Raw genomic sequence first — 27,890 nt, forward strand, 5'->3', positions numbered from 1 at the left:
AGAGTTAGTTAAGAGCATTATTTACCCCTGCCTGGCTCCCAAAACACCCAGGAGCACTAACACCACACAAACAGGGGTCCATCTATGGTTCACCCTCGCCTGACCAGTTTTAAACCACCCTTCCCTCTCTCCATACGGACAAGGAACATCGCAACTGTTCTTACAGGATATTTTAGAATATTACATTGAAACGCCATCCTTCATACGACATACTATGCTCATACTATGCTCATACTATGCTCATACTATGCTCATACTATGCCCATACTATGCTCTTTTAAATAACGGTGTTAAATTATATTATTATAGAAACAGTAATTTTGCCCTGAATTGCAGAGAGGACCTGATCAACACATGGGTTGGACTCAAAGTGGGATGTGGAAAACAGAAGGATAATGTCGACAGCATAATTACGGGTCTGTCCATCAGAGCTGAGTATAAATGCTTCTGTAATGACACAAAGCGGAACATCATAATTTGACAGTTTTTGTGACTGAAGTTATATTGCAGGAGATTGTAGAGATCATATTTGGAATATCTTACTACAAGACAAAACAAATCCATAGTGCAGGGATCATCAACTAAATTCAGCCACGAGCAAATGGTCATGGGGGCGGAACATAATTACAAATCATTTGTAGACTGCATATTGACCGCAAGAAGCCCAAACAGACATACAATAATGTTTGACTAAAACATACCTTGCTTGCATATATACAGTACCAGTCAAAAGTTTGGACACACCTACTCATTCAATGGTTTTTATTTATTTTTCTATATTTTATACATTGTAGAATAATAGTAGAATTCAAAACTATGAAATAACACATTTAGAATCGTGTAAGAAACAAAAAAACTGTTAAACAATATATATTTTATATTTGAGATTCTTCAAAGTAGACTACCCTTTGCCTTGATGACATCTTTGCATTCCCTCAAAAAGCTTCATGAGGTAGTCACCTGGAATGCTTTTCCAACAGTCTTGAAGGAGTTCCCACATATGCTGCACTTGTTGGCTGCTTTACCTTCACTCCGTGGTCCAACTCATCCCAAACTATCTCAATTGAGTTGAAGTCGGGTGGTTGTGGAGGCCAGGTCATATGATGCAGCAATCCATCCCTCTCCTTTTTGGTAAAATAGCCCTTACACAGCGTGAAGGTGTGTTTTGGGTCATTGTCCTGTTGAAAAACAAATGTTAGTCCAACTAAGCGCAAACCAGATGGGATGGTGTATCGCAGCAGAATGCTGTGGTAGCCATGCTGGTTATGTGTACCTTGAATTCAAAATAAATCACAGACAGTGTCACCAACAAAGCACCCCCACACCTCCTCCTCCATGCTTCACGGTGGGAACCACACATGCAGAGATCATCCGTTCACCTACTAAGCATCTCACAAAGACACGGCGCTTGGAACCAAAAATCTCAATATGGACTCGTCAGACCAAAGGACAGATTTCCACCATTCTAATGTCCATGTGCTCGTGTTTTTTGGCCAAAGTAAGTATCTTCTTCTTATTGGTGTCCTTTAGTAGTGGTTTCTTTGCAGCAATTCGACCACGAAGGCCTGATTCACACAGTCTCCTCTGAAATGTTGATGTTAAGATGTGTCTGTTATTTGAACTCTGTGAGGTGCAATCTGAGGTGCAGTTAATTGCCAATTTATGAGACTAGTATCTCTAATCAAGTTATCCTCAGCCGCAGAGTTAACTCTGGGTCTTCCTTTCCTGTGGCAGTCCTCATATGAGCCAGCTTCATCATAGCGCACAATGGTTTTTGCAACTGCACTTGAAGAAACTTTAAAAGTTCCTGACATTTTCGGATTGACTGACCTTCATGTCTTAAAAGTTATTTAATAGTTTTGATGTCTTCACTATTATCTCTATTGTGTGGGAATTTTATGTTTTTTTTTTACAGTCTTTTATGTCCAACCATTAAAAAAGATGAGGAACCTTGCCATATAGCATGATTTAGGTGAGGTGTTATTATTTTTATTAATTGTGCCTGTCATTTCTTTAAATACAGTTACTTCTATTGTTAAAATGTGGCTGCTGGACATTGTGGGACAGGGGCCGAGAGAAAACAGACTCAAAGGGCCTGATGGGGAGAGGGGTGTCAAGTGTAAGATAGCATGTAGCATAATCACTGTCAAACGCTCCCTAAAACACTTCACCAAGCAGGCTTTCTAAACGACCTGATCCGGGTATCCTGGAAGGAAATTGGCCTCATCCCGTCAGTAGAAGATGCCTGGTTATTCTTTAAAAGTGCCTTCCTCACGATCATAAATAAGCATGGCCCATTCAAAAAAATGTAGAACCAGGAACAAATATAGCCCGTGGTTCCCTTCAGACCTGACTGCACAAAAACATCCTGTTGCGTACTGCATTAGTATCGAATAGCCCCCGTGATATGCAACTTTTCAGGGAAGTTAAAAACCAATATACACAGGCAGTTAGGAAAGCTAAGGCTAACTTTTTCAAACAGAAATTTGCATCCTGTAGCACAAACTCCAAAAAGTTCTGGGATACTAAAGTACATGGAGAATAAGAGCACCTCCTCCCAGCTGCCCACTGCACTGAGGCTAGGAAACAATGTCACCACCGATAAATCCACTATAATTGCAAATTTTAATAAGCATTTTTCTACGGCTGGCCATGCTTTCCACCTGGCTACCCCTACACCAGTCAACAGCCCTGTACCCCCACAACAACTCGCCCAAGCCTTCCCCATTTCTCCTTCTCCCAAATCCAGAAAGCTGGAGATTCCCAAAGATTGGAATGCTGCCGTGGTCATCCCCCTCTTCAAAGGGGGAGACACTCTAGACCCAAACTGTTACAGACCTATATATATCCTACCCTGCCTTTCTAAGGTCTTCCAAAGCCAAGTTAACAAACAGATCACCGACCATTTCGAATCCCACCATACCTTCTCCACTATGCAATCTGGTTTCAGAGCTGGTCATGGGTGCACCTCAGCCACGCTCAAGGTCCTAAACAATATCATAACCGCCATTGATAAGAGACAATACTGTGCAGCCGTATTCATGGACCTGGCCAAGGCTTTCGACTCTGTCAATCACCGCATTCTTATCGGCAGACTCAACAGCTTTGGTTTCTCAAATGACTGCCTCACCTGGTTCACCAACTACTTCTCTGATAGAGTTCAGTGTGTCAAATCGGGGCCTGTTGTCCGGACCTCTGGCAGTCTCTATCTCTCTTCTCTGTATACATCAATGATGTCGCTATTGCTGCTGGTGATTCTCTGATCCACCTCTACGCAGATGACACCATTCTGTATACTTCTGGCCCTTCTTTGGATACTGTGTTAACTAACCTCCAGACGAGCTTCAATGCCATACAACACTCCGGAAGGTTGCCTCCAACTGCTTTTAAATGCTAGTAAAACTAAATGCATGCTCTTCAACCGATTGCTGCCCGCACCTGCCCGCCCGTGCAGCATCACTACTCTGGGCGGTTCTGACTTAGAATATGTGGACAACAACAAATATCTAGGTGTCTGGTTAGACTGTAAACTCTCCTTCCAGACTCACATTAAGCATCTCCAATCCAAAATTAAATCTAGAATCGACTTCCTATTTCACAACAAAGCATCCTTCACTCATGCTGCCAAACATTCCCTCGTAAAACTGACCATCCTACCGATCCTCAATTTCGGTGATGTCATTTACAAAATAGCCTCCAACACTCTACTCAACAAATTGGATGCAGTCGATCACAGTGCCATCCGTTTTGTCACCAAAGCCCTGCATACTACCCACCACTGCGACTTGTACGCTCTCATTCGCTGGTCCTCGCTTCATACTCGTCGCCAAACCCACTGGTTCCAGGTCATCTACAAGTCTCTGCTAGGTAAAGCCTCGCCTTATCTCAGCTCACTGGTCACCATAGTAACACCCACCCATAGCATGCGCTCCAGCATGTATATTTCACTGGTCACCCCCAAAGTAAATTCCTCATTTGGCCACGTTTCCTTCCAGTTCTCTGCTGCCAATGACTGGAACGAACAGCAAAAATCACTGAAGCTGGAGACTCATATCTCCCTCACTGACTTTAAGCACCAGCTGTCAGAGCAGCTCACAGATCACTGCACATAGCCCATCCAACCTCCTCATCCCCATACTGTATTTATTTATTTTGCTCCTTTGCACCCCAATATCTCTACTTGCACATCCATCTTCTGCACATCTATCACTCCAGTGTTTAATTGGTATATTGTAGTTACTTCGCCACCATGGCAAATTTATTGCCTTTACCTCCCTCATCTTACCTAATTTGCACACACTGTACACTTTCTACTGAATTATTGACTGTATGTTTGTTTATTCCATTTGTAACTCTGTGTTGTTGTATGTGTCGAATTACTTTGCTTTATATTGGCCAGGTCGCAGTTGTAAAGTAGAAATTGTTCTCAACTAGCCTACCTGGTTAAATAAAGGTGGGGGAAAAAAGAAGGGAAAAAAAGAGTAGTGCTTTATAAGAGGGTCATATGTGAGTCTAGTTGACCGATTAATTAGGGCCGATTTCAAGTTTTCATAACAATCGGTATTTTTGCACACCGATTATGGCCGATTACATTGCACTCCAGGAGGAGAAAAAGAGTGCAACAGCATTGCATTATATCTGGGGGTTACACACTTATACCAACGACTGACATTTTAATAATTTATCAATTATTAAGGTCAGGATTATTTTTAAAAGTGTATTTCTACAATTCTATCTTTTAAAAACTGACAGCTAGCAGAGAGTGGAAAGGAGGATGATATGTTCAGATACCAATATAAGCACTAAATTCTTCAATACCAACTAAGACTTTTTAATATCCGGTCAGCCCAGCATGTCTATATTACACATCCCTACTATAGCTAGATGGTTTGGGGGTTGTTTTCACGACTTTAATTGGTGAGGATAATAGTTCCCGTGGATTTCTGATGTAAATTATTTTGGAAAAGGAAAACATTTGGAGGATGTCATTTGTGGGAAATCCTATGACTTTGTGACTTTGCCTATCCATATTCTTGGGGGCAAATGTTTTCACTTTGTTCCGCTGATACTTCATTGTTAATCATACGAACACCTTCGCTGAGACAAAAACACAAATCCCTCCCATCCTGCTCCATGAATTATGTATCAGTAGTCTCGCCATCATTTCTTTAATACGTTATGTTCACAGTGAGATCTCTAAAATGGCAGCAGCAGCATCCGTGTTGCGTAGGGCTTTCCCTCCCAGACCGCTTGACACATTGAAGGATCTCACCAACACAGACAGATGTGTTCACTCCACACAGAGGTCGTCAGTATACATACAGCTGCACTGCAGGACAAACCGACCGGTAGGTCACATGAACACAGGGCCACGGCTTATTGTTTTGAAAACTTGGAGATCAGTTTTCTGGTAAACACAAAAGGCTATTTTGACACTTTCAGAGCCATGTAAGTCAGACTATGGAAAGCAGCATAGGAATGCTGCCCATTCATTGACAGGTTGTTGTAACTTGTTCTACACCTTGCTGTGTTAATGTGGTTCAGAAATGACATAGGACAACATGTGTATTATTAACAGTATTTATCTCAATTCAACAACTGCTGAACTGAAAAGTTCCTGTTTGAGATGGAGAAAGACGAGATTTTCCACCTGAATAGTAAAGTACATGTTGACTATATTGTTTCCAAAGCTATAATATTCCCAATCAATGGTTCAAATCAGAGCTAGAGAGAGTACAAATAAAGAGCTTTAAACATCTAAGAATCAATTTGGAGAGGCAATAGGACTGAATGAGCAGTAGGGAGGTGACTGAGGGAGTTGTTGGAGCCCATGCAGCCATGTCCTTTTCAGAGAGCAAAAGCAGTCATGCACTGAGAAGCCAAACACCTGCAATAACAGGCCCTCAGCAAGCATCAACGCCCGCCCACCACACCGACCCACTTGCCTCCAGCTGCACAATGCCAAACCCACAGACAAACTTCCTCATGAGCTCAAGATAAACCGATAAAGCCACAACTACCCATAGACTCACACCAGGAGAAACAGAACATACAGCTCAGTTACCAAAGGACAGCAAATCAGTTTCCCTAGTCAAAGGAACACATTGCTGTGTGTGTGTGTGTGTGTGTGTGTGTGTGTGTGTGTGTGTGTGTGTGTGTGTGTGTGTAGGACACAAGTTCTTTAGGTCACTCATTAACCTTGGATCACTTTCTATTTAAATACTTTCTATTTGTCCTCATATCTAGCCTACCAATATGCCACAAAGTGTAGTGATGTGACACAGGATGTCAGTGCACTACACAGGATATCCAACCTGCCCCTTTTGCAGGAATGACACACATGTTAAACAATAGACAAACAGAATCTGATTTTGTCATGATAGTCCAAACACCACCCAAACACCACCCAAACACTACCCAAAAAAAGAGAAACGGTATGCTACCAAATCATGTATGTATTTTCCCAAAAGACATGCAACGACTTTGGTTTATGCCTAGACAAAGTGACTGTGTTTCATTTGTGTGAACTCTTTAGGAAGTGTGGGGCCGACATGTCTGTTCCATGAAAACATTGCTACAAATGTAGGACTTTTTTATTCTGTGAGAAATGTGACCTATACAGGTAAAAGCACTGTATGGTCTTTCTACCGTTCTCATGTGTGCAGTATTTTACCATTATTCTATCACTGAAAAAATAACATGATAACAACTGTGTAATACTGCAGGAATAATACTGCCTATATAGTAGTGCCTAATCATGTAGGCTGTCCATCTTACTACAGAAATCAAGATTTTAATACAATTACAAGTTCAAAACCTCAAAACCTCACTGTGTGAACTCAATTGTTTAATTGTTCTATTGACTGCTCCTATAGTATAATATGGAATACTGGCACATTATTCTATAGGAATACTGGCACATTATACTATAGGAATACTGGCACATTATACTATAGGAATAATAGCACATTATACTATAGGAATACAGGTACATGATACTATAGGAATACTGGCACATTATACTATAGGAATACTGGCACATTATACTATAGGAATACAGGTAAATTATACTATAGGAATACTGGCACATTATACTATAGGAATACTGGCACATTATACTATAGGAATACTGGCACATTATACTATAGGAATACTGGCACATTATACTATAGAAGTAGTCAAGGCACACTGTTCATTGTATTATTTTTCAACGGACCATGCACTGCAAATGTGTTTGTCAATCTCCTGTTTTCTGTTACCAAATTGCATTTCAGGTAGAGAAGACTCCACCACTGGGGCCAGGATTTTACACCTGTTTTACTGTAGGCCCTTGTTCACAGTTTCAGGTTAGGTTTTGCTTTCTTTTGAGTTTGTGCAATGCAAACTAATAATTCAATGTCTAACAGACGATGCACAAGACGTCAAACAGATTTCAAGCAGCACTAGACGCACCTTCTGGTCCATGCCACTGTAGTTGGGTTTAAAGACGTAGCAGGCTGCGCTGATGACGAGCACATAGCCATTACACTGTGGGAAGGAAGGCTGTGACTCACATGCAGGGGCCAGGGAGAGGGCCTGTTAGCTGGGCTCATCAGGTGGACTTGTTTGGTCACACATTAAATGGGTGAAGTGTTTTAGCCATGAGGCCAGACATGACGTGAGACAGCGCATCAATGAGATATTCCCACAAAACGTTGAACTGATTATCACTGTAGCTAGTCAGTCCATCAGTTTAGGAACCACAACGGGGTCTGATGGCTACCAAATGGCTAAAACACTTCAAAAGTGCAAGCGTAATGTATGATGACTACGTTTCCAAAGAGAATCAGGAAGTGCAGGAGAGGCCGAGGTGTTGTGGTGTACTATCTAGATCATAAGATCACAGGACAGAGTGTGGCACCTTAATCTCAACCAAGTAAGACGCTCATAAACTTAATGTCGCTCTCCAGACACAACACATTCCCAGCCATTTGCTAGTCAGCAAAGAATACAGATTCAATGTACCTTTCCTCAGTAACATCCCCTGAAAGTATGACACTTGTACTATCTATATGAGGTAGGGTACTATTACAAGGTAATGAGCTACATCGTCTGTCCGAAATACAATGTAAGCAAAGATGCCCAAGAAAAGTAACATTTTAAATAGTTTGGAATAGGCCTAATGCTGCTTGCAATGTCATGTGCAAAGCACTTTTACACTGTTTACTTAAACTCTTCATAAATGATCACTGCCTTCCCACAGACATCGTAAAAAGAAGTCTACTGTGACTGCTTGTATTATGTTCTAGGCCTAATTGTGCTCTGCGAGGATTGTTTTGCGGACAGATGTCACCCTTAAAGTCAAACTGCAATAAATTTCAAAGAATGTCAAGTAATCTTGAAAACAACACAATAAATAAGATAACACAATGATGATTATGTAGTGATTTGATCTGATTTGAAATGTAAGACGTTTGTCCAACTGTGTGTCCAACACTTAAGAGCCAAACTAGTCGACATCTGGACTTCTTTTGCCTGGCTGTTTTGGCTGTACTATTCATTGCTTTTTAGCATGAACTATCAAGCTGAAATCCAAACTTCAGTATCTTTAAGAAAAACATGACTGATGTGCCAATGTAAACCAAACTTTAAAAATGTAAGGTATCAGAGTCCAAAATAAGAAATACTGTATCAGTGCTTATGGCCTATCACTGATCATTCATCACTGGGACACTAAGTCTTACGCTCAGAACGTCTAACCTAATACCAGAGGTTTCAGAATACATGGCACAAAGTGAGGTGATAGACATGCAAATGAGATGTAAAACTTCCTCTTCTCTGCATTATGGTCCTCCTTAGTCATGCCTTTGTTAACCTATACAATTCATAATGAAGTAGACCTATATCATAGGTATTTTAACTGTATTAGTAGTTGTACAAAGGAGTGTCAAGAACAGTATGTAGACCTACATACAAAAAGAGCATTGTGTAACTTTGTGATCCACATTTAAAAAACAGCATAGTGAATTGTAGCAGCAGGGCTCTACTGTGCAACCATTTTACTTGCATATGCGCCTAAATATTATGCTGTGAAACCCCCCAAAAATATCACCCAGATGATAATTGTTGCAATGATTACTTCACTATACTGCAGCCCCCCCAAGTGCCGTGGAAAATACGCTGAGCTCAGATTCATGACCGTCATGCTTGCACCATTACTACCTCAAATACTTTTCATTGTGCTCCTAAATTTCTTTGTATGCTCCTACATTTTTCAACTTAGGCACACACACCTGAAAAAGGTCACTGTAGAGCCCTGAACAGAATGAGATAGTGTGCCATAACAAGGCCTACATAGCTATCATGGGAGAGTTCCGGCAAGAGACACGCCTATTAAAACAGAGTTGTCTTTCAAAGACTTTAAATTATTTGGATTTCAGCTGCACATGGTCTCATATCAAAAGGTGTTGGTATTGATATGTGTCTGGCAGCTAACACTGAACTTTTGTTGCGTGGAAACTAGAAACAATTAACAGACAAGGTCTAAATGCATCACTGGCTGGCAACAAATGGATCTAACGCAGAACAGGACACACAGCATACCATCATGTCAATATCAACAGAGCTTCAGGACAAAAGCAAGGATTGTGTCTAAACTTTGTATGCAAACCCAAATGTGGTTGACCACTGATCTTATATGGTGGTGTTGTTAATTTGTAAATATTAATTTGTGGAAACCGTTATTATATAAATTGTGTATTTTTACGCATTGCCAATGTTGCAAGACACAATCAAAATCATCATTTTTTTTCACGAGTTAGTCTTTTCCACATTCCACACAGCATTTGTCATAAGCCTCATGTGCTGACCCCCAAAAATATAAATGATTTTACTATATATTTTCTGATGAATCAATGACCAGCAAATCATGTAATGTCATGATACATGAGGTGCCATTTAATGTGTGACCAAACAAGTCCAGTAATCTATGCATGTGTGGATGACAAGTATGATCTATGGTTAGTATTACGTTTGAGTTTGTCCATTCAGTTCCAAACTGAATGTGTCTGCTAAGACCACATTTGAGCTAGGCTTAATTACTATTATTCTACATTACATCATGACAAAGAGTCACATACAGGACTTGACTGTGGACACTGAACCTGACGTGCACATCACACTCTTAAAGTCCTTGCCTGTGATACTCAAATATGGTCCTTCAGTTAGGACAGTAGCACATTTTGGGTGATGCTGGCACTCCTATCCTCTCTTGTTAAGTCAATACAGTTGGACAACAGGCAGTGACATCTTTATTTCACTGATCAATACTGGTCTACACAAATGCCCCTCACTGCCTGACAACATTAATGCTAGACCAGACCTGTATGGTAGTATCCAGACTTGAGCCTGCAATCTATTCCTGACAACATCCACTGCAGGACAATGAGTCAAATGAACAAAGAACAAATTCAATGTTGTGTTGTATGAGTGAAGTGTGCTATTACAACACCGTAATAAAACATCCTTTATGCTGCGTATGTGTCTTATCTTTTCAGAATAATCTCCAACTTTAAGGTAGTCCAGTTTACAACAAAGGCTATTGCTGAAACAATATTTGGCAGGTCACTTTTATAAAATGTCACAGGTTCAGACAGAATCAGAGAGGCAAAACTAAATTCGGATAAATCTAATTGACAATGAAAAATATGATAGGCTAATCTAATATGATCAGAGAGGGCAGGGCACACACTAAAATGTCAGCTGAACATATTGCCCTCATTGGATTTGAAAACTCTTATTATTAATGTGTGACATTTCGCCTAAATATTTCACAAATAAACTAGAATCAACTACCATCACTGATAATAAGATAAAGCCAAACTGCAATCCATAAGGTTTCTATACACAAATTGCCTGTTATTATACATCTTTAAAGGAATTACATTCCTTTGGGGTTTTAAAATATTGAAGATAATTTGATGCCAAAGCCTGATGTCTATTTACTGTCAGAGTGGACGGCCCTGTCCTTCCAAAAACAGCTTCTTTCTGATACACAATTGGTTCTGGAGCTTAGATGTTGAAAATTTAAGCAAGTTAGCAATATTTCACATACCTGCAAAGAATGTTATGATTGGGCCTGCGTAAGAAAGTAATAATAGGCCATTTCATCAAGTTGTCTTCTTCATAAAATCAAGGGTAATTTTTTTGTATAAATACACTGTGGCCCTTGCTCAGCTGGGCCACAGTGACATTGTTTGTTACAATCAAATGTAAGTGTGAACAGGATGTTTGACTATTGGGGGGGGGGGGGGGTATTCCATCTTGAACTATTGGGGAATGAATATCTTCCATGGTCACAATACATTGCCTGGAATACAGTGAGTGTTGAAGCCAAATAAATACACTTGATGTTACTCACACTTTCCATTGCAGTGGCCTCACACCATATCCTAACTACAGTGAAATAATAACCTTATAGAGAACTTTAGAGATTAGTCCATATGTAGCACTAACCACTTATTTTCTAATCCTATATGAAAATTCTGCCTGTGAGTGTATTACTAAATAATGATCATTGCATTGCTTACTCTACCATAAGTGATCACGCTTTAGCTTGTTTGACAGGTTTTCCTGTCATCAACACAACTCTCTCAACAAACAAGAATAGAATAGGATGTCTGAATAAAAATCACTTAAATAAATTAACTTATGTGCTGCACGTTATAGTCATATGGGTTTAATTATTGCAGGACTATCAGACTAGTTTATTTCAAGAGACGATTATTTGTGTGAGTAGAGGTGAATGACCTGGATGGTGAATAGTTCAGCAGTGTAGGGGTGATTGTCTGTCTGGACTACTGTAGGCCTATGCATTCTGGATATGGGGTTTAATTGCCTCCTTGCTGGAGACCACAGGTTCAAGGTTGTGTACTCTTGCGCACGTGTGCTCACTCTGAGCAGTCAGTGATACTTTTTGCACAAATGAATGAAGGTAATGATGAACTTTATGCCAGCCCATAACCTACCTGTTCTCTGGATATGCACGGTAATGAAGGTCTGCGAGGCATTTTACAGCTGCCATAATAGCTGGTCGACGTTTCCCCCAAAGAAACACAACTGGACCTTCTCCTGGGTCTGATCACAGGGACTTTCTCCTCGTTGCTGGAGATCCTATTCGGCGTTTCCCTCGACGGGTAATAATGGTCAAAACAGAGGGACAAGAGCGAGCCTGAGACACCCGCCAAACACGCAAACACGGGCCTCAGGAGTGCAGGCAGACAGCTCAGACTGGTGAAAGACACCAACCACACAACACTGACAAACACCAGGATAAGAACACTGTGTTTGAGTTTCAAAGTGGGGATCAGTGTTAGGAGACCCACACACCCCAACACGAATAACAACCTGCCAATCATTTGCATCTGGTGTTGGTCCTCTCCCCACTGCAAAAACCGCAAAACTAAAAAATCCCCTAAGTAACATGATGCTGGCAGTGAAACAAGCCAACATTTATTACTTTCCGTCTTTTTCCTCCTTAAATAAAAGGTCAAAAAGAAGAATGCACAGCCTATGCTAAAGAGAGGGCTGATGGACTGAGAGAAGCCCGACAGAAAAGTCCGCAAATCCCAAAAGCTGAAGTCACTTTGCAAGCTCCTGGAAATAAGCAACGAAACTGCAAAAATTGCGAATGCACCCAGGTATAGGCCAGAAATTCTAAATATTTTTGAATTCAGAATGTCCTCAATGCAAAACCTACAGACGTTAAACAAAAATCCCCTTTGATGGACTTGTTTTAAAGGGGTGACGCAGCTCTTCACATAGCCGTTCCTGAAGCTCTCTGTGCTGTTTGCATTGGCAACCCCATCGTGGTGCCTGATTTTACTGTGCAAAACCTCTCCTTCTTCGCGAACAGCCATGTTTCCAACTGTAGCTCCTTGGATTCCTTGAAAAGTTTCCTTCTCCCAATATTCTCGCCGTATTAACTCTCAACTACCTGGCGGCAAACGCACTCCATGGTCACTCAAACGTGCTCAAGCATTTTGACTATAAGAAAGAAAGGTGAAATGTTGTTGTTTTTAGAGAAAAGGGACTCTGTGTCGCCGCCTAGATGTGACAATCCGCTACAAAAACCACAGATCGACACAGGCACGCGCTCTGCAGCACTAAAAACAAACCGTGCACTCTCATGGTCAGTCAGTGGAAGAGTGCTGCTATATAAAAACTAAGACTGTCAGAGTTAATCAGCTCTAGTTAACATTTTGTAATTTTAGTGCACGCATTTTTAAATCACAATTAATTGCATTGTCTGAACGCGTTCAAAATACACTGAAAACCTCATGTGTTCTGTATGTGTTCTAATGAGACTTTGTAAATGAAAGCATTGTTACTCCACGGAATCGCATCTTTAGAGCACTACATATATCAGAGGACTCTATTTGGATAAAGCAAGTGATATGTATGTAAGAATAAGGAAAGCACCTTCAAAATCGACATTTTCAGGTGTAAATAGTTGATTTCGACGAAATTGTAGATTATGATTAACATTAGGTGTATTGAGTAATTACTTGTGTATTGTGGGTGGTTTCTGATTTATTCAGCAGTGTCTGGTGAAGAATTTAACATCACATCTGTAATCTACTTGTTTCCCTTTGCACAGACGTCAATAGGAAAAGTAATCCAGCTCTAATCGGTTATCTGAGGCGCTTGTTGGTGGAAAGCTCTATCATCATGGTAAGCTTGGAAGAAATAATATAATATGTACGATATATCAAAAGTGACTGCAAACGTAATAATTAAATGCACCAGAAATCTCTGTTATCTGTAGTTGGATGGAAAGGCTACTTAGCTAGCTATCCATAGCAATGAGTAAGCATTTAGTTAAGCTTACTAGCCACGCTTACTTTAATTTACCGGTTAAGAAAAAAGTAATGAAATATAATAGCTGGCTAGGCTAACAACAAATGCTATGGCTGCACTCCTAACCTGTGACTATCCCATATTTTGGGTAGAATATGATAGTAGTAACTAACTTATTTCTTAATGTTATTGGACATAGCTAACATTTTAATCAATGGTAGCTAACTAGCTAGCTAATGTTATCCATTCAGCTAGCTACCTACCTACCTACCTACCTACCTAGATTAGTTGTTCACAACTTGAAGTCAAACTTCACTGTGTGAAGACCAATCTGTGTTGCTAGCTAGTTAGTTAAATCAGATCTATTTTAGCTGAGTCATTGCCTTGTTAAAGATACGTAAGAAGTAACTGATACCATTAAAAGGTGGGTTTTGGGCAGCCAATATAAACAATGGAGCAATAATGGGTTCCATGATAACATTAAATGGAACTTGATTTCTATTATGGAATCAATGATGACATATTGTCCTATGACGAGAGCAACATGTAGGTTTCTAGATTGTAAGACTCATTTTTTAATTTTTCTTAGTTCCGCAACCAGTATGACAATGATGTCACCGTTTGGAGTCCACAGGTAAGAGTCTACAAATACAGGTAATGTAACAGTCAGCAATTTCAGCTGCAATATTTGTGACTCATAACAGGTCACTGTCTTGTGTTTCAGGGGCGTATTCATCAGATTGAATATGCTATGGAAGCAGTGAAACAAGGATCTGCCACAGTGGGTCTGAAATCTCGCAGTCATGCTGTACTTGTGGCTCTGAAGGTACAATTTACATTGATTTTACATTTGCATTCAAGAACATGATTATATGAAAAGCAGTGTAAAAGTAGTCTATTTTTAATCCTAATTTTGTGTTCTTGTGCAGCGAGCTCAGTCCGAGTTGGCTGCCCATCAGAAGAAAATTCTACACGTCGACAGCCATATTGGCATCTCCATTGCTGGTCTCACTGCTGATGCAAGGCTACTCTGGTAAGAGGATCTGTTGTGCATGGTTTTTCATATTCTTGAAGAGAATTAGACAGTATTCTTCTGACTGAGGTTAACACTTCTCTCTTCCATCATACTCCTTCAGCAACTTTATGCGTCAGGAGTGCCTGGACTCCAGGTTCGTGTTTGATCGGCCTCTCCCTGTGTCCCGCTTGGTCACACTAATTGGAAGCAGTATCCTTTTACCACAAATGTAGTTTTTATGATGCTTAACATGAATTGTCTGTATTGATCATTTGAAAAGTTATTACACCGTTGCAACTAAGACAATCCACCTTGACCTAGCACTCAGAAACCCAGATCCCTACACAGAGATATGGAAGAAGGCCTTATGGTGTGGGATTACTCATCGCAGGATATGATGTAAGATATGTATTGGTTGGTTTGTTCCTCTGTAAATATTAGTGGAATAGTATGTCATATCTAATATTGTCTGTCTTTTCTAGGATATGGGGCCACACATTTTCCAGACCTGCCCCTCTGCCAACTACTTTGATTGCAAGGCCATGTCCATAGGGGCCCGCTCCCAGTCTGCACGTACCTATCTGGAAAGACATATGGACACTTTTCTCGACTGTGAGTATTTTAAGCCTTTTCTTCTCTGCTTCTGATGTAAGTACGTTGTAAAACTTTCATTCTGTCTTGTAGGTGAACTGAATGACCTGGTTCAACATGGCCTCCGGGGACTGAGAGAAACTCTACCTGCAGAACAAGATCTTACCACAAAGGTAAACCTTAAGCTTACTGCAAGCTCTATGGTGACGCAAGATTCAGAGCGTAGCGCAATGTTGGAATGTCGTTTTTTGTCACAAAAGGGGCGGCTTCTTGTAATACCATCCGGCATTCAACATACTTTTCTACTACCTGAAAATTGAGATGCGCCGTATCATTCTTTCCGCAGCCGTGGGGGCAGTGTTGTCACTTGGTTCCATCGATCCGATCTATAGGTTATTAATCAAATTAGCCTATTCTGCATTGATAATCAAACAACAAGAATCCACCCAAAAATGTATTTTGTTTAGAAGTTATAACTATCAGGCTAGTGTGAAATGGTATAACCTGCTATAGCCAACTAGCTAGCCATATGATTTTTTCTCTGTGAGCAAAACATTATGATGTTCTGTTTTTAGCTGATATGGGAATTAATACACAAGCAGCATATCAAACTGGGATAATGTTTTGGGTTACACTTAGTGATGTTACGTTTGATGCCTGAATTCTGTGGCATACGTCAAAATCGCTAAGAAGTGTACTTCGAGGCAGTGTGCAAATGCCTGTATCACGAATATCAGAAGCATGTGATTAATGACATGAAGCTTCGTTTCGTCGAACAACCACCTGATTGGTTTGGTAGAAGACAAAAAGGCTATGCTGAGCACACGCTAATTTGGCTGCTCTAAAGTATTTTTGAACAGCAGACGTAACTAGTGTACACTGTGTTGATTAAAGCCTTGAGTAATGAACCTATTTTACACAATTGTCTTGACAACCTCAGCTTCAGGAAGCTTTGTTTCCCCATCAGTAGTTAAACCTGCAAGTATACGAATATTTGCCAGTGCATATGTTTTAATTATAAATCTGATTTATTTCATAAGGAGATAGATGTGGGAAGTTAAAAAAGCTAGCTAGCTTCCTATGTTTAAAGCCAGCTAGCCAGGCTACCAGCTAGCTACTAATAAAAATGAAAATATTACAAAACTTTGCTATTGCCCCCTTGTGAGTCACTTTACATCTACCTACATGTAAATATTTCCTCAATTACCTCGACTAACTTGTGCCCCCGCATATTGACTCTGTACCGGTACACCCTGTATATAGCCTCGCTACTGTTTATTTATTATTGTTCTTTAATTATAATATAATTATTTAATTATAATTATTTTCTATTCATGTTTTATGATTTTATTTTTTTAACTTCAGTTTATTTTAGTAAATAATTTCTTAACACCTATTTTTCTTAACTGCATTGTTGGTTAAAGGGCTTGTAAGTAAACATTTCTCTAAGGTCCCCTGCTCCAAAAATCCCACTCCACCCACGTGCCCGTAGATCAACGGAGTGAAGCTTGTAGTAACCTTAAGACTTTTAATATCAGGCTACTGTCCAATTATCTACTCCTCACCCTGAAGTGGGCTCTCATTGGCTCCCCCTCATGGGATGGACTGGTATAACTACTATGTGAAAACACCTTCTAGCCATTCTTACACTAATCCAGTGTTTTTAAGTTCATGAGGGGTTCAGAGAGAAGTGTAGGGGTTCGGAACACAAGTTAATTCACAGATTGACAACTTACTGTCTGCCCTTTTAGAATGTGTCCGTTGGGATTGTTGGCAAGGACATGGAGTTCACCATCTACGATGATGGCGATGTGGCATCATTCCTTGAAGGCCTTGAGGAGAGGCCACAGAGAAGGGTAAAAGAACAACTTGGCAAATGTTGAATACAAATATTTTCTCTGAGGAAACCTGTCAAGAGGAATGGTTATTGCCTTAATAACTGAATAATGTACCGTCAATAATCTTATCTCCATACCTGACAATGCACATGCCTTGTCCTCTTGTTGTACTGCAGGTTGCCCAGCCAGATGACGAGGTGGCAGCAGAGAAGCCAGAAGAGCCCATGGAGCTCTGAGATTGAAGTGTGTCCCAGACAGTGTGAAGATGACAACGCTCTTATCCCTGATTCATTCAGTCAATATTCCACCCACACTCACTTGTAACTGTATCAACATGGAGAACAATTACCATTATACTTATGTATGTTCAAGTCGACTATCTATGATTTCTGTTAACGGTTCAATGTTTGCATATATTTTTTGTCATTAAAGAAAAACCTTTTCTGAAATTGTCTGGTTCATTAAACTTCTTATGGCTGGGGGGCATTATTGAGTAGCTTGGATGAATAATGTGCCCAGAGTAAACTGCCTGCTACTCAGCTAAGATATGCATATTATTAGTATATTTGGATAGAAAACACTCTGAAGGTACTAAAACTGTTTGAATGATGTCTGTGAGTATAACAAAACTCATATGGCAGGCAAAACTTGAGAAAAAAATCCAACCAGGAAGTGGGAAATCTGAGGTTTGTACGTTTTCAAGTCTTTGCCTATCCAATATACAGTGTCTATGGGGTCATTTAGCACTTCCTAAGGCTTCCACCAGATGTCAACAGTCTTTAGAACCTTGTTTCAGGCTTCTACTGTGAAGGGGGAGTGAATGAGAGCTGTTTCAAACAGGTATCTGGCAGAGTGCCATGAGCTCAGGCTCGTGTGTGCCCGTGAGAGTTAGCTGCGTTTCTTTTCCTTTCTAAAGACAAAGGAATTGTCCGGTTGGAATATTATTGAAGATTTATGATAAAAACATCCTTAAGATTGATTCTATACATCGTTTGACATGTTTCTACGAACTGTAATGTAATTGTCGTCTGAACTAAGTGCCTGCCCCTTGTGAATTTGGATTTGTGAACTAAACGCTCCAACAAAAAGGAGGTATTTGGACATAAATGATGGACTTTATCGAGCAAAACAAACATTTATTGTGGATTTGGGAGTCCTGGGAGTTCATTCTGCTGAATATCATCAAAGATAAGTTAATATTTATAATGCTATTTCTGACTTCTGTTGACTCCACAACATGGCTGGTATCTGTATGGCTTGTTTTGGTCTCTGAGTGCTGTACTCAGATTATTGCATGGTGTGCTTTTTCCGTAAAGCTTTTTTGAAATCTGACACAGCGTTTGCATTAAGGTGAAGTTTATCTATAATTACATGCATGAAACTTGTATCTTTTATCAATGTTTATTATGAGTATTTCTGTAAATTGATGTGGCTCTCCAAAATCACCGGATGTTTTGGAAGGAAAACATTACCGAACATAACACACCAATTTGTGGATATGAATATGAACTTTATCGAACAAAACATACATGTATTGTGTAACATGAAGTCCTATGAGTGTCATCTGATGAAGATCATAAAAGGTTAGTGATTAATTTGATCTCTTTCTGCTTTTTGTGACTCCTCTTTGGCTGGAAAAATGGTGGTGTTTTTCTGTGACTAGGTGCTGACCTAACATAATCGCATGGTATGCTTTCGTCGTAAAGCCTTTTTGAAATCGGACACTGTGTGGTGGGATTAACAACAAATGTATCTTTAAAATGGTGTAAAATACTTGTTTGAGGAATTTTAATTATGAAATTTCTGTTGTTTGAATTTGGCACCCTGCACTTTCACTGGCTGTTGTCATATCGATCCCGTTAACGGGATTTCAGCCGTAATTGGTTTTTAAAAGAAATGTAACATCACGTTTATCTTTTCTCATTACTGCATTGTCATTCTATGTTCTTATGTGGCCACTCGGTGGTGGATGTTTTTAAAGGGGTAGGAACCAAAGTGGGGGTTTATTTATGCCTAAACACCAACTGAACTTTGAACAAAAAAATAAAAACCTAGATGTTCAAACTTCATGACTAACCCAGGACTTTATTGAATCGTAATCACTGGTAAGGCAACCTACTTACAAACCCAACTGAAATGGTAACCTTATATAATGTGGCTTGGTCAACCTTCTGGATTGGACCATACCAAGTGATGGGCGGATTGGTCAATTATAAACAAAATCTACAATTCATTATTTCATAAATAGCAAATGTATAAATTACTTGTAGCAAAAACATGTAAAGCATCAGTTCAGTACATCCATGGAGGCAATATAGAATATTGTTACATTGGGCAACACTCATAATTAGAATTTCGTCTTCGCGTCTAGACATCCGGGTTATTTGTCCCTTTTCACTTGCTGTATCAGTGATGTGGCTCAGAAAGTAGCTAATCTTCCACGTCACAGGGAAGTGGGGAACGGACAGCTCGAGAAGATCTCTGAGCAATTTACAGATGCCCAAGTAAATAAGGGACGCGACATCTGAGGCTATTTTGAAATATAGTAAACGTGCAGTAAGGTAGCTAAGTGCTTATTTCTCTATCGTAACCAAGTGCGGAAGGATTGGTTTGGGTAATTGTATTCCAAATATGTTTTGGTATCTATCCACCATTTGCAAGCTAACGCTAGCTGTCATGGACGACAAGCGTTTGAGCTTGCTCTATTTGCAATAACAAAACGTCCGACTAGTTTACTAGGCTCTGTAAAGTGATACTGTCATATTGCATTTTTTTTTGTGAATGTCACTGATTGAGCTGCATAATTCGTTAGGCTATTGACTTGTCAATAACTAGCATACTAGCTAACTAACAGCCGAGGCGGCCTGTGTGAAATGAATAACATTTACTGGCTACTCAACAACAACAAAAAACCTAGCTTCTATAGTACAAGCTAGCAAACTGACTTGTCTACGTGGATGTGTCGACTAGCTACCACGTATTTCTTAGTTACAGCAGTGCAGTATTCGAAAGCACGAATCGTGTTCAATAACTTATATGTGTAATAGCACCTATGTTTACATTTGTCGGATTATGCATTAACATTACTTGATGGGTACTTCATAGGAATCATCTTAACAGTTTTGTTGATTGGGGTGCTGCAAGAGGAAAGACGATCCATCTGGCAAAATGACAGCCGCAGAGAATGTTTGTTACACTTTGATCAATGTTCCAAATGACTCCGAACCTCCATCGGAAGTCAGTCTCAAAGCAGACTTGGGTAAGTATCCTCTGTTGACCCTATCTGCATTGGCAATAGGCACCTAACCGCCCCTAAACTATCAGTGTGACTGATCTGTGATTAGTGTGACTTTAAGAGTAATACAATGTTATTTTTTCCTGATATCAGAAAAAGGAGAGATCAAGGCAAAGACAGAGGCCCTGAAGAAGGTAATCATCATGATACTGAATGGAGAGAAGCTGCCAGGCCTACTGATGACCATCATCCGATTTGTCCTCCCACTTCAAGACCACACCATTAAAAAGCTTCTGCTAGTCTTCTGGGAGATTGTCCCCAAAACGACTCCAGATGGCAAGCTGCTTCAGGAGATGATCCTTGTCTGTGATGCCTACAGAAAGGTATGGTAGCATACTACACAAGTGTACTGTCACTGTATGTCTGAATGTTAGATAGATTATATAATTAGCACAAGAAAGTATGACGTGTGACTATTTCATTTAATGCCACTTATTCAAGGGTGTGTTTGTCTGTTTCAGGACTTGCAGCACCCCAACGAGTTCATCCGTGGATCCACCCTGCGCTTCCTGTGCAAGTTGAAGGAGTCTGAGCTGCTGGAGCCCCTCATGCCCGCCATCCGCGCCTGCCTGGAGCACCGCCACAGCTACGTTCGCCGCAATGCTGTACTGGCCATCTACACCATCTACAGGTACACTTACTGTAGTGATACAATATGGAAGTCCCGTATGACTGTTTATGACCCTTAATGGGGAACATGGCATTTACTTGAGCAATTTTATTTCCATATCAGGAACTTTGAAAATCTTATCCCAGATGCCCCTGAGTTGATCCATGATTTTCTTGTGAATGAAAAAGATGCCAGCTGCAAGAGAAATGCTTTCATGATGCTCATTCACGCAGACCAGGTCAATTGCATCTTCACTTTTTTTAGTAGAGACCGATCACCAACATTTTTCTGTGTCTGGGACTAACACTGGTCATTTCCACTGTGCAGGACAGAGCTCTGGATTACCTCAGCACCTGCATTGATCAAGTGCATACATTTGGAGATATTCTCCAGTTGGTCATTGTGGAGCTGATTTACAAGGTGAGTCCTTCAGACATTTTCCCACCAGAAACCTCCCAGATATCTCTCTTGAGAAATATGTAGAGAATCCATTGGACGGCACACAATAGGCCCAAACCTTCGTTTGGGTTAGGGGGTTGGCCGGCAGGGATGTCCTTGTCTCATCCCGCACTAGCGACTCCTGTGGCTGGCCGGGCTCAGTACATGCTGACACGGTTGCCAGGTGTACGTACGGTGGTTCCTCTGACACGTTGGTGCGGCTGGCTTCCGGGTTAAGTGGGCATTGTGTCAAGAAGCAGTGCGGCTTGGCTGGGTTGTGTTTTGGAGGACGCACGACTCTAGACCTTCGCCTCTCCCGAGTCCATAATGGGAGTTGCAGCAATGAGACAAGACTAACTACCAATTGGATACCATGAAATTGGAGAGAAAAAGGGCAACAAAACAAAATCTTCAATTGAAAATTATATCCACGTAAGTACTAGCATTTTTATTTGCCATGTCTCTTGTTTCCTCAATGTTTAGGTGTGCCACGCAAACCCGTCTGAGCGTGCCCGCTTCATCCGCTGCATCTACAACCTGTTGCAGTCCTCCAGCCCAGCTGTCAAGTACGAGGCAGCTGGCACTCTTGTCACGCTGTCCAGCGCACCCACTGCCATCAAGGTACCCCCTCTCACTTATCTACATCACGGCACTGCTGTCGATTTTAGTCTGGCATTGTGTGTCTTTCAATGGCATTTGTGTGTTTGTTCTAGGCTGCTGCCCAGTGCTACATCGACCTGATCATCAAGGAGAGTGACAACAACGTGAAGCTGATCGTCCTGGATCGTCTGATAGAGCTGAAGGAGCATCCCACTCATGAACGTGTTCTCCAGGTACTCCAACTTCACTTTCATTAATGTTGCGCCTGGTGAACAGACTCAATGTTAGGTACCAGTAAGTCTTTGAAGTGTAATAATAACCTGGTTAACATGTCTGTTCTCTGTCCACCCAGGACCTGGTGATGGACATTCTGCGTGTTTTGAGCACGCCTGACCTCGAGGTCCGGAAGAAGACCCTGCAGCTGGCCTTGGACCTAGTCTCATCCCGGAACGTAGAGGAGGTGGGGGTGTCATCCTCAGGACTATTCTCTCCTGTCTCTGTGGACTCGCCTCTCCTTTCTATTTTGTAAAAGGATGATTATTCTAACTAAGGTGTTCATGTGTTTGTGTTCCAGTTGGTGATAGTTCTGAAGAAGGAGGTGATTAAGACCAACAATGTGACGGAGCATGAGGACACTGATAAATTCAGGCAGCTGCTGGTGCGCACCCTCCACTCATGCAGTGTACGCTTCCCTGACATGGCGGCCAATGTCATTCCTGTGGTGAGTCTACCGATCTACCCTGTTCTCACACACACCCTGAAATCAAACACAGCTAGGATCATTCTGTCCTCTGTGATGTATTCTAAATAACATACGTGTGTCACTCAGCTGATGGAGTTCCTGAGTGACACTAATGAGGCAGCTGCGGCTGATGTGCTGGAGTTTGTGAGGGAGGCCATTCAGAGGTTCGACAACCTGAGGCCCCTCATCATCGAGAAGATGCTGGAAGTCTTCCACGCCATCAGGACTGTCAAGTAAGACCAAGACCGACAAGCTTACATATAAATAGACAATCACAGAATGCTTTTGGAGAATTACTGATTTATTTTTTTATGCTGACATCCAATCTTTTAAACTGTGTTAGGATCTACAGAGGAGCGCTTTGGATCCTGGGAGAATACTGCAGCACTAAAGAGGACATTCAGAGTGTGATGACAGAAGTGCGCAGGTCGCTTGGAGAGGTGTGTGTGCTTATGGATTATTCATTCACTTTCAGCGCCCAATACCAGAGTGATACTTGATGCTAGTTGCTCATGTCTGTCCCTTTTTCAGATTCCCATAGTAGAGAACGAGATCAAGAAAGAGGCTGGGGAGGGGAAGCCGGAAGAAGAGGTGAGCGCAGCGCCAGCAGCCAAACTGGTGACCGAGATGGGCACCTACGTCACACAGAGCGCCCTCAGCTCCTCCCGTCCCTCAAAGAAGGAAGAGGACAGGTAAAATAAATCACCTTTTGTGTCTAAAATGCATAGTTTCTTAGCTTGCAGGGATTGTCTTTCAGGAGTGGATGATATGTCACTAAATGAAACTGTCATCTCTTTCCCTGTAGGCCTCCTCTCAGGGGCTTCTTGATGGACGGAGACTTCTATGTGGCAGCCTCTTTAGCCACAACCCTGACCAAAGTGGCCCTGCGATATGTCACCATAGTTCAAGACAAAAAGAGACAGAATGTAAGTATAGAAACGGTTGTGAAACAGTTGTGATTTAGGTGTTCCATGTTCACTGTCCATTGAAAGTCATGAAGTGATTCTAATGCTCTCTATCACCGTCTCCCCTTTAGTCCTTTGTGGCTGAGTCTATGCTGATCATGGCCACCATCCTCCACTTGGGCAAGTCCTCTCTGCCCAAGAAGCCCATCACAGACGACGATGTGGACCGCATCTCGCTGTGCCTCAAGGTGCTGTCCGAGTGTTCGCCCCTCATGAACAACATCTTTAACAAGGAGTGCCGCAAGTCCCTGTCTCACATGCTCACTGTCAGGCTGGAGGAGGAGAAGCTATCTCAGAAGGTAGGGAGGAGCGCTGGCTGCTAGATTACTAGGCCATAGCTTCCAGTCCACTCTTCTCACTAAACCACTGCCTTCTCCCAGTTCAGTCAGCCATACTCTAGTTCTCCCTTCACCTGGCTGCAGATCCATTTGGACACTGCTGGATAGTATTGCTATGTGCTGATGGTGTTCTGTGCTCTTATCCACAGAAAGAGTCAGAGAAGCGGAACGTGCTGGTGCAGGCAGACGACCCCATTTCCTTTATGCAACTGACGGCCAAGAACGAGGCGTCCTCCAAGGAGGACCAGTTCCAGCTCAGTTTACTGGCTGCCATGGGAACCACTCTTAAAAAGGAGGCTAACGACCCCATGGCCTCCAAACTCAACAAGGTACACATACAAGGACCCAGTAGACACACGCACTGTTCTGTTACAGAATTACAAAATTGTGTGCTTGTGAAATCACATGGTCATGTGCCTTTTTGGATAGTAGATGTGTGATATACCTCAAGTTGCCAGCAGGTGGCTTTGTGTTTCCAACGTGACAGTGAGCCATTGCAAAAGAGAAATCAGTGTTTTCTAGTTCTGTTCCACAGGAACGACTATGAAAGAGGGAATGAATATAACAACATTTCTAGGTTCAGGCTATGGCATGGATTGTATCAGGATCCTATTCCGAAATGTACGTTTTCATCTTAGCTATTAGTGCTGTTGAGGTAGTTATTGACAGTTGCTCCGTTGTACAACAACAGGTTGGTGAGGACCATGTCATTCTGAGTGTATGTTGTATTGCAGGTTACCCAGCTGACTGGTTTCTCAGACCCAGTCTATGCTGAGGCCTATGTCCATGTCAACCAGTATGACATTGTGCTGGACGTGCTGGTCGTCAACCAAACCAACGACACCCTTCAGAATTGCACCCTGGAGCTGGCGACATTGGGTGAGGTTCTAGTCTATAGTTCATATGACTTTATGCAGAGTCATACAACCTTACTAATGGTTGTTTCAGGGCAATTTCTCTTGTTTGCCATAGGTGATGTATGTCTAATGCTGATATCAACCTTTCAATCCAACAGGTGACCTCAAGCTGGTTGAGAAGCCTTCTCCTCTCACTCTGGCACCCCATGACTTTGCCAACATCAAGGCTAACGTCAAAGTGGCGTCCACAGAGAATGGCATCATATTTGGCAACATAGGTAAGAGGATCACTTCTGTCAGAATACTTGTCATGAATAATCTGATGCCAGCCTCCACTCCATGTGTACGACATCAGTTCTAATGTCTGTCTGTCTCTCAGTGTATGACGTATCAGGAGCTGCCAGCGACAGGAACTGCGTGGTCCTCAGTGACATCCACATTGACATCATGGACTACATCCAGCCAGCCTCGTGCACAGATGCAGAGTTCAGACAGATGTGGGCCGAGTTTGAGTGGGAGAATAAGGTACTACCGCTAAATAAGAGAACTGTCCATATTTGGTTTTGTTTTGTTAGTGTGTTCAGTGGATGATCGTAATAACACTGTTTATTCTAGGTGACAGTGAACACCAACATTGCAGACCTGAACGAGTACCTCCACCACATCCTCAGCTCCACCAACATGAAGTGCCTGACCCCAGAGAAGGTACAGTAGGCGTGGAATATTGCCGTTAGAACTACATCAATAGGACGATGATGTGTAGAACAGAAAACCTGGCAGATGGGAAGGCTAATGAGTGGAAGTTGTCAGAGCGTCTGACTTTTCTGTTGCTGCTACCTTTTTTACAGTGTTAGGATTTGATTTCTAAATGGCTTTTTATAATTATCTGATTTAATCAATCCGTTAGAAAAGGGCGCCCTGCGAGATACAGGCAATATGTACCTATTTATTTTGTATCAAGTTCTTCATCAATCCACTGATGGATTTAGACAGTTAAGATGAGCTTGACTCTCTCTTGTCATAGCCCTGTCTTCAGCAAACTCAGCACATTTCATACTACTGGGTCAAATAGGTAGTAATGCATGTGATGCTCACTCACACAACCTTGTCTGTCCTTACAACCAGGCACTTTCTGGCTTCTGTGGCTTCATGGCTGCCAACCTGTATGCCCGCTCCATCTTCGGTGAAGACGCCCTGGCCAACGTCAGCATTGAGAAGCCCATCCACCTGGGTCCTGATGCCCCTGTCAACGGACACATCCGCATCCGGGCCAAGAGCCAGGTGAGAAACTCAGACTACATCCCAAAATGCACCCTATTCCCTATATAGTGCACTCTTTTTGGGATGCAGATGACGTAATGATAGAATAATGCAAACATCGGGGTGGAATTGTTTATTAAAGTTTATACATTGCAAGTAACCCTTCCCTTCTCTCTACAGGGTATGGCATTGAGTCTGGGTGACAAGATCAACCTTTCCCAGAAAAAAACATCTGTATAAAGTGAACTGAAAACCAGCAGTCCAACTGAGAACTCCACATTACTGGATAAGATTCATCTGCAAAGAAATGTGCTTTCTGCTCGTCCTCTCTAGTCTCGTCTGTCTCTGGCCATAAAGCGCTACAATATTTTTGATTGCCATTTTGATTAAGTACTGTTCTATGTCTGTATAAGAAATGGTTTTACACCTCCTGTGTCAGGACGAAACTCCCTCTTATTGTCCTCCAAGTGATATCCTTGGCCTTTCTTTCATTTTCAATAAACATGACATATATAACAAAACATATTCCCAACATTTGTCAGACGATGGGCTGTTCGCGTGTTCAGTCGTTCTTTACTCACTAAAGGAACGCGAGGTAGGAGAAACTTCGGATCCACAATCCCTTAACTACGCCATTGACAAAAGTTCTGACAGTAAAGTGAAATGCAATGTCAGACTAAACCATGAAATATGGATGCAGTTTGAATTTACATTCAATCCACTATGGCTGTGTTTACATAGGCAGCCCAATTCTTATGTTTTTGCCACTAATTGGTCATTTGACCAAACAAATGATCTGAATTGGGCTGCCTGTGAATAAGCAGCTTAGCTGATCTCATGTCCCATTATTGTCTTTACACTACAGATAATGACTCATCGAAGTGGTTATTGTATCAGATGCATGCAAATTCCTTGAAAGTAAAACTTAGTTAAAGGTTTGTGGAAAAAAAGTTATTGCTTCTGTAAATTGCAAGTAATTGCATCAATGAAGTGAAAATGTATGTTTCTGCCAGGTCCCAAATTTGAAGTCATAGAAATGTGGAGTGAACACAATCAACATGCTGTGTGAAATCAGTCTTTGCTATGTATTTGAAATGGTGAACGATCAGCATCAAATCCCTTGTCAATTTCTAATCACAGTCACATACATTTACATTGCTTTGACTGCCTTTCCCACCTCACCATTATATAAAATGTCTCAAGTTGAATAGACACTCAATTTCCCTCGCTTCTTGGAAAGGAAAATACATCACGTTTTGCCTTGTATGGAAAGATTTGGAATGTGAGCACTTCACGCACGTTTTCTGACTTTGATTACCAAATTTCCATTTGATTATCATATTGAGAGAGGCATGTTTAAAGGCAACATTACTGTGAAATGATTGCTTGTAAGAAAATAGTTTGAAAAACACGATTTTAGGCCTATAGTGAAGAGTTCAGACAGTAACAAATAAAACCCATGATGAATCATTAAGTCCTTTTCCTCTCAAGTCCTCATCTCACCC

The 27,890-nt window shown here is 41.4% G+C and overlaps 3 protein-coding genes across 5 annotated transcripts in view; 2 read left to right on the top strand and 1 right to left on the bottom strand.

Moving 5' to 3' along the window:
* Positions 1-13,102, bottom strand: part of LOC139411566 (cGMP-inhibited 3',5'-cyclic phosphodiesterase 3B-like) — an 88,797-nt gene extending 75,695 nt beyond the window's left edge. The window contains exon 1 of one of the 2 annotated variants that reach the window (XM_071158098.1): positions 12,006-13,102. In XM_071158098.1, the coding sequence (XP_071014199.1) occupies positions 12,006-12,896 (891 nt within the window). In that variant the 5' untranslated portion in view covers positions 12,897-13,102. The remainder of the gene's footprint in view (positions 1-12,005) is intronic. The other variant, XM_071158097.1, reaches the window with a different exon arrangement.
* A 250-nt stretch (positions 13,103-13,352) lies between these two features.
* Positions 13,353-17,729, top strand: LOC139411568 (proteasome subunit alpha type-1-like). The gene is made up of 11 exons (XM_071158101.1): positions 13,353-13,435; positions 13,637-13,710; positions 14,426-14,470; positions 14,561-14,662; positions 14,766-14,869; positions 14,973-15,061; positions 15,180-15,250; positions 15,334-15,463; positions 15,536-15,615; positions 17,194-17,298; positions 17,457-17,729. Exons 2-11 carry the CDS (start codon positions 13,708-13,710, stop codon positions 17,514-17,516), a joined length of 789 nt encoding a protein of 262 aa, XP_071014202.1. The 5' UTR covers positions 13,353-13,435; positions 13,637-13,707; the 3' UTR covers positions 17,517-17,729.
* Positions 17,730-19,701: 1,972 nt separating this feature from the next.
* LOC139411569 (coatomer subunit beta-like) lies at positions 19,702-26,906 on the top strand. Of its 2 annotated transcripts, none has more exons than XM_071158102.1 (22): positions 19,702-19,894; positions 20,386-20,539; positions 20,669-20,898; positions 21,037-21,206; positions 21,309-21,423; positions 21,513-21,605; positions 22,107-22,244; positions 22,337-22,456; positions 22,576-22,683; positions 22,798-22,944; positions 23,053-23,198; positions 23,309-23,405; positions 23,497-23,657; positions 23,771-23,891; positions 24,002-24,229; positions 24,418-24,597; positions 25,003-25,147; positions 25,284-25,403; positions 25,505-25,650; positions 25,741-25,830; positions 26,251-26,406; positions 26,566-26,906. In XM_071158102.1, the coding sequence occupies exons 2-22, from the start codon at positions 20,449-20,451 to the stop codon at positions 26,623-26,625; spliced, it is 2,862 nt and encodes a 953-aa protein (XP_071014203.1). In that variant the 5' UTR covers positions 19,702-19,894; positions 20,386-20,448; the 3' UTR covers positions 26,626-26,906. The 2 variants fall into 2 exon arrangements, with proteins under 2 accessions (XP_071014203.1, XP_071014204.1); XM_071158103.1 differs by having other exon boundaries at positions 19,713-19,841.
* Positions 26,907-27,890: the final 984 nt, after the last annotated feature.

Source organism: Oncorhynchus clarkii, chromosome 6, assembly GCF_045791955.1.
Source record: "Oncorhynchus clarkii lewisi isolate Uvic-CL-2024 chromosome 6, UVic_Ocla_1.0, whole genome shotgun sequence".
Taxonomy (NCBI): domain Eukaryota; kingdom Metazoa; phylum Chordata; class Actinopteri; order Salmoniformes; family Salmonidae; genus Oncorhynchus; species Oncorhynchus clarkii.